The sequence below is a fragment of the Dipodomys merriami genome, unplaced genomic scaffold (assembly GCF_024711535.1).
Source record: "Dipodomys merriami isolate MVZ:Mamm:240054 unplaced genomic scaffold, mDipMer1.0.p SCAF_45, whole genome shotgun sequence".
In the NCBI taxonomy this organism is placed as follows: Eukaryota; Metazoa; Chordata; class Mammalia; order Rodentia; family Heteromyidae; genus Dipodomys; species Dipodomys merriami.
Genome location: NW_027206013.1, coordinates 1,857,527 through 1,870,341, shown reverse-complemented (window position 1 = coordinate 1,870,341; position 12,815 = coordinate 1,857,527). Strand labels below are relative to the sequence as shown.

Here is a 12,815-nt window from a genome sequence, read left to right as displayed (position 1 = left end):
CTTCCTCCTATGGGATGATCACTACATCCGACTAGCCTCTGCGGCAGACATGGTTGGTTTGGCTGCTAGACAGATGTCCCTATCCTTCCATGATCTCATTCCTTAGTAAAACATGAAGGGGCAGAGTAAGGTTGGTGGTTAATGGAATTAAGAGATTATGGCATATACCTTTTTTCAGTCAAGGGTCACTGTGTTCTGTGCTAGAATCTACGTCCAGCTCTCCAGTATGTTATAAGTGAGAGGAATAGAGGAATATTACTGAGCTGAGCTTTCCAATCCCAAAGCGACTTAGGCATTCACAGGAATCTAAGAGCTAGAGTAATTGGGGCAGGGTGGGACAGTATTAGAGCTTGGACTTGCTAAGCAGCCACATCTCCAGCCTTTCTTTACACAGATAACTTTTGAGATAGAGTCACTTCCTCATCAGGCATGCACCTGGACCACAATCTGTTTACACTTTCCATGAAGCTAGAATGACAAGCATGCACTCCCGTGTTCAGCTGCTAGTAGTTGAGAAGGGGTCTCGTGAATTTTTTCTTGTTTCTCAGAGCTTTTCTCTGTCCTGCCAGTTGTGCCATCAGTGTTGGTGACATCCTGCTACTCAGAGAGGCTCTTCCCTGTGTCCAGACATCATAAGCTGTGCCCCTGGCTGGCTATCTGTTTTCTGTCATGTTCTCACACAGATGAGTCCAGCTCTAGAATGCAATGTGGCTGCTCCTCTCCCACTGTTCAGGAAGCCACACCGATCATCCTGGCCACCAACCTAAGCTCACACTCAGTATTCTCTCCTCTACAGTGAAGATGATAATTATCCCTGCTGCACAGGAGGGTTGTGATAATTTATTTAGCTAATGTGTACATGGAAAGTTTGGAGTATTCCAGACACATAGTAGACCTTCAATAATGCTAGCTGTGTATGTATTCACAGAAAAGGTTAGGAAGTTGGTATAGCTTTAATTTTGTACTCTGTGTGCATGCTTGAGCTCATGTGTACATGTTTGTTGGTTTGTTTTTACAATGTTGCTGGATATTGAACTCAGGAGCTCATGCATGCTTAGGAAAGCACTCTACCACTTGACCTATGTTCCACCCCTACATTTAAAAGTCTGTAACATTTTTATAGTTTTACCTTTTTTTTTACTTGACATATTGTGAGTTCTATCTACATTACCAGGTGATTATAAAAAATACAATTTTTTTTGGCAGTACTGGGGTTTGAACTAATACTTGCTAGGAAGATACTTTATAATCACTTGAGCTGTGCCCCCCAGCCCTTTTGTGCTTTCACTATTTTTTCAATAGAGGTAGGATTAGGGGTGCAGTATATTGGAAGATATTTTAAGTTTTCATGCATTTTACCAAATTTCTTTCCAGGAAGTGTTGTGTTATAGTTCTACCAGCTATTGGTGTGTGTATCTGTGCAATGGTTGTCACTATCTGTCCCCACACTGTGCCCGTAGCCCACACTTGGCACTTGTGTTTGGGTAGAAAAGGGTCCCTTACCGCAGGTATACAGGAGTTTTATAACCATTGTACGGGAGGCTCAGCATCCTTGCTTTTTCTGTGAGGACTGATCTGTCCGGCTAGCCATTTTGTGCAAATTTAACCATTTTTACATGACTGATGAGCCACTCTGTCCCTCACATCCAATCCAGATGGTTTCTCAAGCACTGATAAATCAGTTTCTTGCTTGGTGCCTTAAGCAACAACATTTCTACCTGTTTCACATATTGGGATTCTGGTCAAGATTACTGTTTGAAAAAGTCAGGCTGCCAGGCACCAGTTGTTTGCGTCTATAATACTAGCTACTCAGGAGGCTGAGATCTGATAGTTGAGGTTAAGATCCAGCACAGGAAGATAAATCTAAAAAACGTTGTTGTTGTTGTTGTTGTTGGGGCTGAACTCTGGGCCCAGGTGCTGTCCCTCGGCTCTTCAGCTCAATGCTAGTGCCCTACCACTTGAGCCACAGTGCCACTTCCAACCAACCATCAAAAAGCTTGAAGTAAGAGGTATGGCTCAAATAGGAGAGCCCAAGCTGTGAGTGAAAAAGCTGAGAGCACAAAGCCCTAACTTGAAGCCTTAATACCAGTAAAAGAAAATAGGAGAGGAAGGGAGAGAGAAAGAGAAAAGAAGGAGGAGGGGATGGAGGGGGTGGGGGAAAGGGTAGACAGAGGAAGAAAGAGAAATAAAGAAGTCAGGCTGCTGAGAAATAAAGTAAAAGTCAGGCTGCTGAGAAATATTCCACCACAAGATTTTTCACCATCTCCCCACCACTCCAAATGCATCCCTCTTTCTGAGTGCCAGCACCTCTTCTTCCATCCCTGGCTTTGGACCCTGGCTTTGGACTCGTTATTGCGGCCCAGGCTGCCTTCTGTTCTCAACTAAGCTTCTCAAAACAGCTTCTCTGAAAACTACGTCAGTGTGATTGTTTGACTACCTGCCTCCCAGCTCATCGGAAAGCCCTCTTGAGTACAGACCACCAAGGTTTTTACCTTCAGACCCAGTACCTGTCTCAACTTATACATGAATAAATAAATGAATGTACTGATAAATGGTAGAATTACTGAGAAGCTCCAGCCACTGCTAAGTGTGCCTTTGTCAGCCAGTGTGACTTGCTGAATCTTTTTTTAAACATTTTATTATTGTAGTAGTAGTTGTTGTTGTTGTTGTTGTTATCATCTTTAAGTAGTTGTACAAAGAAGTTCCCATTCTACAAAACAGTATATGAATACAAGGTGTCTGACAACATTGTCACACATCACTCCTAACCTATCCCTTCTCTCACTTTTCTTTTTTTTTTTTTTTTTTCCTGTTGGTCGTGGGGCTTGAACTCTGGGCCTGGGTGCTGTCCTTGCACTCTTCAGCTCAAGGCAAGTGCTCTACAACTTGAGCCACAGTGCCACTTCCTGTTTTCTAGTGGTTTATTGGACTTTCCTGCCAGGGCTGGCTTTGAACCACGATCCTCAGATCTCAGCCTCCTGAGTAGCTAGGATTACAGGTGTGAGCTACTGGTGCCTGGCTCTTTTTTTTTTTTTTATTGAGATTAGGTGATTACATAAATTTCACATATTTCACAGTTTTGTGGAATAGTCACAAACACATTTTAACCTTCACAAGGCAAATTGTCATTATCATGGTCTATAAAGTTTGTGAATTCTATGAGCTTTGACAGTACAATTATTTCTTCCATATCAGGTGATGTTTACATTTCTTTCCTTTCGCTTAGTGTAGGCTGTTCCCTCTTTCCTGCTCATTCCTCCCTTCCCATCGCTGTCTTTGGGTTGTATAAGTTCTTTTTCTTCTATGTCCAGTGCAGCTGATGGGCCCCTTTGTTGTGTGTTGTTCCATTTCCCACTTATTCTGTGTCCTCCTCCTGGCTTCCCTCCATTGTGTGCATATATGTATACCATACCTATGTTCAAGAATATGGAATCATTTAGCAATGATAGACAAAATGAGTGGCTCTCCTTTGTTTCTCTAGTCCTGTTTACTTTGTCCTATCTCCTTGCATTTTGGCTTTAGCAGCCATATATCAGGGAGACCATATGCTGTCTGTCTCTTTGTTCTTGGCTTACCTCATTCAAAATAATTCATTTTAGTTTCATCCATTTCCCTGCAAATGCCATTATTTTGTCCTTTCTATTGGCTGCGTAATATTCCATTATATATAGGTACCGCAATTTTTTGATCCACTCATCAGTAGTGGGGCCTCTGGGTTGTTTCCATATCTTGGCTATTGTGAACAGTGCTGTAATAAATATGGAGGTACATATGTCCTTGTATACTGGTTCCTATTGTTCAGGGTAGATGCCTAGGAGTGGTATGGCTGGGGCATAGGGGAGGTCTTTATTTGGCTTTCTGAGGTATCTCCAGACTGCTTTCCAAAGTGGTTGTATTAGTATACAATCCCACCAGCAATGCAGTAGGGTTCCTCTTTCTCCGCATCCCCTCCAGCGTTTGTCATTGGCTGAATTTAGGATGTGAGCCATTCTAACTGGGGTAAGGTAGTATCTCAGTGTTGTTTTTATTTGCATTTCTTTTACAGCCAGGGATGATGAACATTTCCTCATGTGTTTCTTTGCCATTTTTATCTCTTCTTCTGAGAAGTCTCTCTTTAGCTCCCTTGCCCATTTCATGAGGGCTTAGTTTCTTGAGTTCCCTGTATATAATGGATATTAGACCCTTGTCTGATATATTGCTGGTAAATATTTTTTTCCCAATTAGTTGGCTTTCTTTCTAGTTTGGTTGCTATTTCTTTATCTGTCTGGCTGAGTCTCTTGAGAATGCTCGTGGAGAATGAGTCTACTTGATTTTATACTTAGGTTTTTGTGAACAAATAACCTTTCTCCTTTTCATACCAGCTTACCCGGCGATTGCCACCCATCAAGGAAGCTAAGCCTCGATTACAGAAGCTCTTCCGGGACTTCTGGCTGTACTCGGTACTGATGGGATTTGCTGTGGAGGGCTCAGGTAGGGAGTGATTTCTTTTCTGGGAATGGCAGAGTGTGGAATGGACATAAGACTGAGGTGGGACTTGTCCTAGTTATGAATGTTCCATATGCAGCTGCTTCTTCCCACAAGTATTTACAAACAATACATTGCCCAAATGGACTTTAGAGTACTGAGAATGCCACTTTCCTTAGAGGAAAAAAAAAAGCTGCATAAGTTAGGTATCAGACCACTTCTATGCCCTATTTTGAAGATAATTATCTCAAAAGTACCTTGGACATTAGAAATTGCCAATTGGTCCTAAGTCTCTCTCTCCCCTATCCTCACTCCTTACCTGTTTCTCTCATGCTGGGGATATGGAATCCAGGGCTTCACCCAACCAGGCTAGTCAACTCTCTATAGATTGCTCCCCAGCCCTGTCTCACTTATATTCTCTCCCTCACAGGACTCTGGCCAGAAGAGTGGTACGAGGGTGTCTGTGAAATAGCTACCAAGTCACCACTGCTCACCTTTCCCAGCAAAGAGCCACTGCGATCAGTCCTCCAATACAACTCAGCCATGAAAAATGACACAGTCACCCCTGTAAGGACTCTTACCTATTTGCTAAAGTCTGGCATAATTAGGACAGATCCTCTCAGTGTCCATAGGCTCATAGTGCTAACAACTGTGGCTTATGAGGTGCCCACATGGATGTATGAGTGGGTTTTTTGTTGTTGTTGGTTTGTTTGTTTGTTTGTTCTTTTTTTTTTTTTAATCCAGGCTGAACTGAGTGAGCTCCGAAGCACCATCATCAACCTGCTGGATCCTCCTCCTGAAGTGTCTGCCCTCATTAACAAGTTAGACTTCGCCATGTCTACCTATCTCTTGTCTGTGTACCGGCTGGAGTACATGAGGTACACAAGCCTCCTCCTCCCCACTTTAGCAGAATTTTAAATTTTTGTGTCCTCCCTGGCACCAGTGGCTCACACCTATAATCCTAGCTACTCAAGAGGCTGAGATCTAACAATCATGAATCATGATTTAAAGCCAGCCTGGGCTGGAAAGTCCATGAGACTTTTATCTCTAATTAATCAACAAAAAGCCAGAAGTGACTGGGTGCTGGTGGCTGATGCCTATAAGCCTAGCTACTCAGGAAGCTGAGATCTGAGGATTGTGGTTTGAAGCTAGCCCAGGCAGGAAAGTCCATGAGACTCTTATCTTATCAGTTAACCACCAAAAAGCTAGAAGTAGAGTTGTGGCTTAAACCAGTTAGTACGGATTGAGTGCTTCTGCTGAGCCAAATGTGACATATGGTGACATACTCTTGAACATCTGAGGTTGGCCTTGTTGTGGTATTCATTGTGGTATTCATACAGATGAAGAAACTAAGACAATGAAAATTTAAGTAAGTGGCTCAAGACAGGAATCCCTGATGTATATTGAAACTCAAAATGTTCTCTTCAGAACTGTGCTATGCTAAGGCTAGGCTGAGTGGTAGAGTACTTGCCTGGCATGCATGAAGCCCTGAGTTCGATTCCAGAGTACCACACAAACAGAAAAAGCCAGAAGTGGCACTGTGGCTCAAATGGCAGAGTGCTAGCCTTGAGCAAAAGAAGCTCAGTGACAGTGCCCAGACCCTGAGTTCAAACCCCAGGACTGGCCAAGAAACAGCAGCCAAATAAATAGGGGGGGAAAATGACTGACCTCTTTATCATTTGAGTCTTCTTTTCAAAGAATACCTTTTCAAAGAAAAGCAACCCAAGAGCCTAGGGATATAACTCAGTGGTAAAGTATCTGCCTAGCATATGTAAGGCACTGGTTCAATTTCCAGTTTCACAGATAAAGAAAGAGACAGTAGGAGCTGGGGGAGAAAAGAAGGAAGGCAAAGAGAGAAGAAGAGGGGAATAGGGGAAAGGATAGTTAAAGATTTTATTTTTTGCTATAAAATTATATACAGTGCATGGAATTTTTTTAAAAAACGCAAAAGAACAACATCCTTCAATAACACAAAAGATGCTAAAGCCTTTAGTACCTTTAGCATCTAAAACCTTCAGCCATAAGTCCCAGAGATACCCACTGATACTGTGTTCCCCCTAGAAATTTCCTCTGCACAGGCAAACATATATTTTATACATGTGGGGGGATCACTCTGTGCCTGTTTCCCCTGTACCTTGCTCCTCTCAATAGTATGTATCTTACGTTTTCCTCTCCTTTTGGCACCTCTGCGTTGTGTCATTAAATGGGTATGCGTTAGTTTATGTCACCAGTCTTCTATTGATCGACAGTCAGGACTGTTGTTGAGAATCTTTGGGCATTTACCCTTCTGACAGGTTGGTGGTGGTGGGAATTCAGGTTTGAATATGGGCATGTTATGATAGATGGTGCACATTACCCTTACAATGTCCAAGTCAGTGTGTGCTCCTGTGAATAACAGAGGGGGTCCATAACTCACAGCCGTATCAAATCTCTGGTAGGGAGAGCCTGAATTTTTCAAAGTTTATTTATAGCTGTTCTCCTTGTTAGGGTACTGCGTTCAACAGATCCTGATCGCTTCCAGGTAATGTTCTGCTACTTTGAGGATAAAGCTATTCAGAAAGACAAATCTGGTAAGCTTATTATTATGACACCTTCATGATGAATTGAGCTTTAATAGGATAAAAATAAGTACAATTTTCTCTTTTCTGTCCACATAGAGAAAATAGTTTTATAAACTTAAGTACTGCATTGAAAAGATAAGCATAAAATGCATAACCTTAGGGGCTGGGAAGGTGGCTCAGTGGTAGAGTGCTTGTCTTGCATGCATGAGGCCCTGAGTTCAATTCCTCAGCACCACATAAGCAGAAAAGGCTGGAAGTGGCACTGTGGCTCAAGTGGTAGAGTGCTAGCCCAGAGTTCAGGCCCCATGACCAGCAAAAAAAAAGTCTTTTCCAGCTCTGCCACTGCTGCAGGGCCCCCCAAAATAGAAGGAGCCCACTGTCTATGCCTAGGTTTTTTGCTCTAGTGTACATATTTCAGTTTGCAAACATTCTCTGCTAAAAGGAACCAGAGCTTCTTAGATGGTCATTGAGTTTATAGTGACAGTATAAAAAGAGCAAAGTTTAATATAAAATGTAGAAGATATTTGTAAGTTCAAGAGAAGGGTGAATACACTATCTGTGTGTGTGTGTGTGTGTGTGTGTGTGTGTTCCTTAAATAAAATGAGATAAGCTGGGCGCTGGTGGCTCACGCCTGTAATCCTATCTACTCAGGAGGCTGAGATCTGAGGATCGCGGTTCAAAGCCAGCCCGGGCAGGAGAGACCGTGAGACTCCTATCTCCAATAAACCACCAGAAAACCGGAAGTGGCGCAGTAGCTCAAGTGGTAGAGCGTTCGCCTTGAGCTGAAGAGCTGAGGGACAGCGCCCAGGCCCAGAGTTCAAGCCCCACGGCCGACAAAAAAAATAAATAAATAAAATAAAATAAAATAAAATGAGATAGTAGTTGCATAGAACCTGTGCACATCCTCAGATTTAAGTCACCTCTAGATGACTTAGAATATCTAAGTCAGGCTGGATACCAGTGGCTCATGCCTGTAATCCTAGCTACTCAGGAGGCTGACATCTGAGCATTGCAGTTCAAAGACAGCCTAGTCAGGAAAGTCTGGGAAAGTCAGTGAGACTCTTCAACTAAGCACTCAAAAAACCTGTAAGTGGAGCTGTGGCTTAAATTGTAGAGTACTAGCCTTTAGCAAAAAAAAGCTCAGGGACAGCATCCAGGTCCTGAGTTTAAGCTCTATGACTGGCACCAAAAAATAAATAATCCTTAAGACACTGTAAATTATGTGTAAATAGTTATAAGATTCCCATACTATTTAGGGAATATGATAATGAGAAAAAAGTCTGTGATTGGTACAGATGCACACTTGTTTTCCCTGTTGCTTTTGATCTGTGATTGGTGCTCAGTTGTGGAACCCATAGAATATTTCTGTGGAGGATAAATATATATCCTGTCCCAGTAAGCTTTTGTGAAATAAAGATATGGTTCTTGCTGGGTGCCAGTGGCTCACACATGTAATACTACCTATTCAGGAGGCTGAGATCTGAGGATCATGGTTCAAAGTCAGCCCAGGCAGGAAAGTCCATGAGACTCTTATCTCTCTTAAAGCACTAGAAAACCGGAAGTGGCGCTGTGACTCAAGCAGTAGAGTACTTGCCTTGAGCTGAAGAGCTGAGGGATAGCGCCTAAGCCCTGAGTTCAAGCCCCATGACCCAAAAAAAAAAAAAAAAAAGATATGGTTCTTTTTAAATGCAGGAAAGAGGAAATGCCAGGAAAGAGCCACATAGTCCAGGCAAAGGCCCAGCACCAGCAATAGGAGAACTAGTCAAACCTAGTCTCAGCAAGAGTGCTGGTATAGTCATGGCATCTAATGGGTTAGATAGAGAAGTCCCTCAGAAAGAGAATCCCTCTCTTTCATGAGAACCAAACATGGTGGTAATAATCACAGCACTCAGGAGGTAAAGGCAAGGGCATCTCAAGTTTGAGGCCAATTTGAGACCCTATCTAAAGAAACTAAGAACTGAAAATAAAAAGATATAGCTCAGTAGTAGAACTTGCCTGATATGCTCAAGGCTATGAGTTCTTTTCCTAGCATGAGAGAAAAAGAAAAAAAAAAAAAACACTTTCATGAGCTGAGTTTTAAGAGAGGTTTAGCAGTCATCAATGAGGGTCTGTTTTTGATAGCCCAGCTGATTAGTAAGAGGACCCCATTCAGAGTTGCTATCAGGCTAGGCAAGAATGTCAAGGTGTCAGGTCAGCCTGTGTGAGCTGGGCCCAACCCCACAGAATACAAAAATCTGTACAGAATACATTTACAGATGTAGCACGTCTTCAGACCCTGAGTACAAGGACCTCAGCCAAAAGTAACTCCTAGAAAGAGGGGGAAAAAAAGAAACTAGAAAAGCATAAAAATATCACAGCTGGGCATCTGTGACTCATGCCAGTAACCCTAGCTACTCAGGGGGCTGAGATCCACAGAGTCACATTTTGAAGCCAAAAGAAAGTCCATGAAATTGTATCTCCAAAATAACAAAAAGCTAGTGTGGAAATGTGGTAGAGTGGTATATGGAGAAGTGGCAAACTGTGCCAACAAATAAAACAAGCACAAGTTTCCAAGTTCAAACCTCAGTATCAACACAAAAAGAAAAAAAAGAACAGAGATGGAAAACTGAAAGGAGATGTGAAGGAACTCTGGATATCTTATTTAAGTAATGTTTGCAACAATTGTGTCAAACTGAACACAGAAAACATGGATTTTATCATATGCCAACAATAACAATGGGAAAAATTACAAAGGACTAGAATTAAGAAAAAGAGATTGAGGGGCTGGGAAGGTGGCTCAGTGGTAGAGTGCTTGCCTTGCATGCCTGAGGCCTTGGGTTCAATTCCCCATCACCACATAAGCAAAAAGAAAAAAGCCGCGCCGGGTGCTGGTGGCTCACGCCTATAATCCTAGCTACTCAGGAGGCTGAGATCTGAGGATCGCGGTTCAAAGCCAGCCCGGGCAGGAGAGACCGTGAGACTCCTATCTCCAATAAACCACCAGAAAACCAGAAGTGGCGCTGTAGCTCAAGTGGCAGAGCGCTTGCCTTGAGCTGAAGAGCTGAGGGACAGCGCCCAGGCCCAGAGTTCAAGTCCCATGACCGACCAAAAAAAAAGAAAAAAGCCGGAAGTGGCACTATGGCTCAAATGGTAGAGCGCTAGCCTTGAGCTGAAGAGCTGAGGGACAGCGCCCAGGCCCAGAGTTCAGGCCCCACGACCGGACCCCCCCCCCAAAAAAAAAAAAAAGAAAGAAAAAGAAAAAAAAAAGAGATTGATTAAAATGAAGACAGACAAGAAGTTAAACACATTGCATTTTTGACTAGTCTAGTATAAGGGCAGTAATAAATCAGTGATGTATAAAATGTTTAAGAGATGCTGGAATATTGGGCCTATTTTTTGGTGGGGGATTACTGGTGTTTGAATTCAGAGCCTGGGCATGTTAGAATGGCATTCTGTTGCTTAGCCACATCCCCAGCCCTCTTTTCCTCTGGTTATTTTTTATCTAGTGTCTTGTTTATGCCCAGGTGCTCACCTGGACCATGATCTACTTCTTTTGGCCTTCCCATTATAGCTGGGATGACAGTTACATGCCAACATGCCCAGCTTCTGCTGTTAAGATTGGGTCTCATGGTCTTTTCTTCCTGTGGCTGGCCCTAAAACTACAATCTTCCTATTCTCAACCTCCCAAGTAGCTAGGATTACAAATATAAGCCACCAAACAACTAGCTATATAGGCTTTTTTGTTTTTATGCCGATATTGAGCCTTGAACTCAGGGCCTGGGCACTGTCCCCAACTATTTTTGCTCAACACTACTTCTCTACCACCTGAGCCCAAGCTCTACTTCAGTTTGTTGGTGGTTACTTGGATATAAGAATCTTGGGCTTGGGCTGGGAAGGTGGCTCAGTGGTAGAGCACTTGCCTTGCATGCTCAAGGCCCTGGGTTCGATTCCTCAGCACCACATAAGCAAAAAGAAAAAAGCCGGAAGTGGCGCTGTGGCTCAAGTGGTAGAGCGCTAGCCTTGAGCTGAAGAGCTGAGAGACAGCACCCAGGCCCAGAGTTCAGGCCCCACGACCGGACCCAAAAAAAAAAAAAAAGAATCTTGGGCTTTCCTGCCCAGGCTAGCTTTGAACTGTAATCCTCAGCTCTTTACCACCTGAATAGCCACCAGCTCCCACTTGTTTGTTTGTTTGTTTTTATATGTGTGTATGCTAGTCCTGGGGCTTGAACTCAGACTGGGTGCTGTCCCTGAGTTTTTTTGTTATCAGTGCTAGTACTCTACAGGACTACAGCTACAGCTCTACTTCAGACTTTTTGATGGCTAATTGGAAATAAGAGTCTCACAGACTATCCTGACTGTGCTGGCTTCAAACCATGATCTTCAAGTCTTAGCCTCCTGAGGAACTCGGATTATAGTCACCATCACCCAATTCAACTCTATGTTTTAAGTAGAATAATGTGATTAAATTTATAATCATGTTTAAATAATCAAGGGAATTTGGTAGAATCCACAAATTTTAATTAATGTGTGGGTAGTTTTTTAGGAATATGATAGATAAATTTTTAAGACTAACAAGTTTAGTATTAATAAATAATAACTAGTAGTGAGCAGTCCTTTTTATTCTGGAAGCCACTGGCATGTTGATGAACCTATCAAGTTCTTTTTTTTTTTTGGGGGGGGGGTCCGGTCGTGGGGCCTGAACTCTGGACCTGGGCGCTGTTCCTCAGCTCTTCAGCTCAAGGCTAGCGCTCAACCACTTGAACCACAGCGCCACTTCTGGCTTTTTTCTTTTTACTTATGTGGTGCTGAGGAATTGAACCCAAGGCCTCAGGCATGCAAGGCAAGCGCTCTACCACTGAGCCACCTTCCCAGCCCCTACCTATCAAGTTCTTGCAAGATCATTTCCATATAGTTCTGGTATTATTTTTATCTGTTGTTGAAAATATATGCTTGAAGAAATGAGGCATTTTCAAAAGTCATCCCAAAGGCTCTGAGATGTTGCTTTTGTCAGAGTTTACATTTGGTAAGCCCTTTGCAGAAGCATTTCCACTGTTGCAAAGCAATCAAGAAAGCAGGTGCATGGATTTGTTTTTGCAGCTGGGAGTCAGTAGGATTGGCAATCTTTTACTGGCATTCAGGGGAGGATTAAAGTGATCTAAGATCCTGTTCGAGGCCAGGTAGAAGGTCTAAATAGACAGTTTCTGTGAAGGAAGCATCTTCCAAGTGGGCGTAGGATACATGAGAAGGGAGTGCATGCTCAAAGGGTCATAGATATATGCCACAGGACTTAGGGTAGAAACTTGTCAACCATGGGCTGAGCTGTTCATTAATTAACTCACCTCATTCATCCACCCATCATTTGTACAAATATACAGCATTTATTTATGTTTGAGCTAAACAGGTCATCCTGAGATTATTTGGTTTTAGGAGAGCAAATAAGCAACAACAACAACAACACACACACACACACACACACAAACACACACACACTCCAAAATTAAAACTACCAACAGCTAAGAGACCTACAAACCACCCTCCTAGAGAATATCTCCAAATGGAACTAGATTCTTTCTGAAGCTGGATTCTCACCTGCCCTTCTCTCAGAGCTGTTTTTCTGTTTTTCTGCAATTTACTCTTTAAAGATACTCTTCATTTTCACAGAAAAAAAACCAGTCTTCTACATACATTGAACATGATTATTTTTATTCTGAACATGCACTTAGGTTAAACCAAAAAGTTACAGCTATTTTTACTTTTCTCTCTTAAAAGAATAAGAAGGAAGTATCTTCACAGACATTCATGAATTTTCAA

At 42.6% G+C, this 12,815-nt stretch overlaps 1 protein-coding gene across 1 annotated transcript in view; it reads left to right on the top strand.

The window, feature by feature from the left end:
* The window catches only part of Pi4ka (phosphatidylinositol 4-kinase alpha), a 138,297-nt gene that overhangs the window by 81,263 nt on the left and 44,219 nt on the right, over window positions 1–12,815 (top strand). Inside the window, exons 20-23 of the mRNA XM_069994278.1 lie at window positions 4,362–4,470; window positions 4,895–5,031; window positions 5,209–5,342; window positions 6,952–7,034. Coding sequence (XP_069850379.1) covers window positions 4,362–4,470; window positions 4,895–5,031; window positions 5,209–5,342; window positions 6,952–7,034 — 463 coding nt within the window. The remainder of the gene's footprint in view (window positions 1–4,361; window positions 4,471–4,894; window positions 5,032–5,208; window positions 5,343–6,951; window positions 7,035–12,815) is intronic.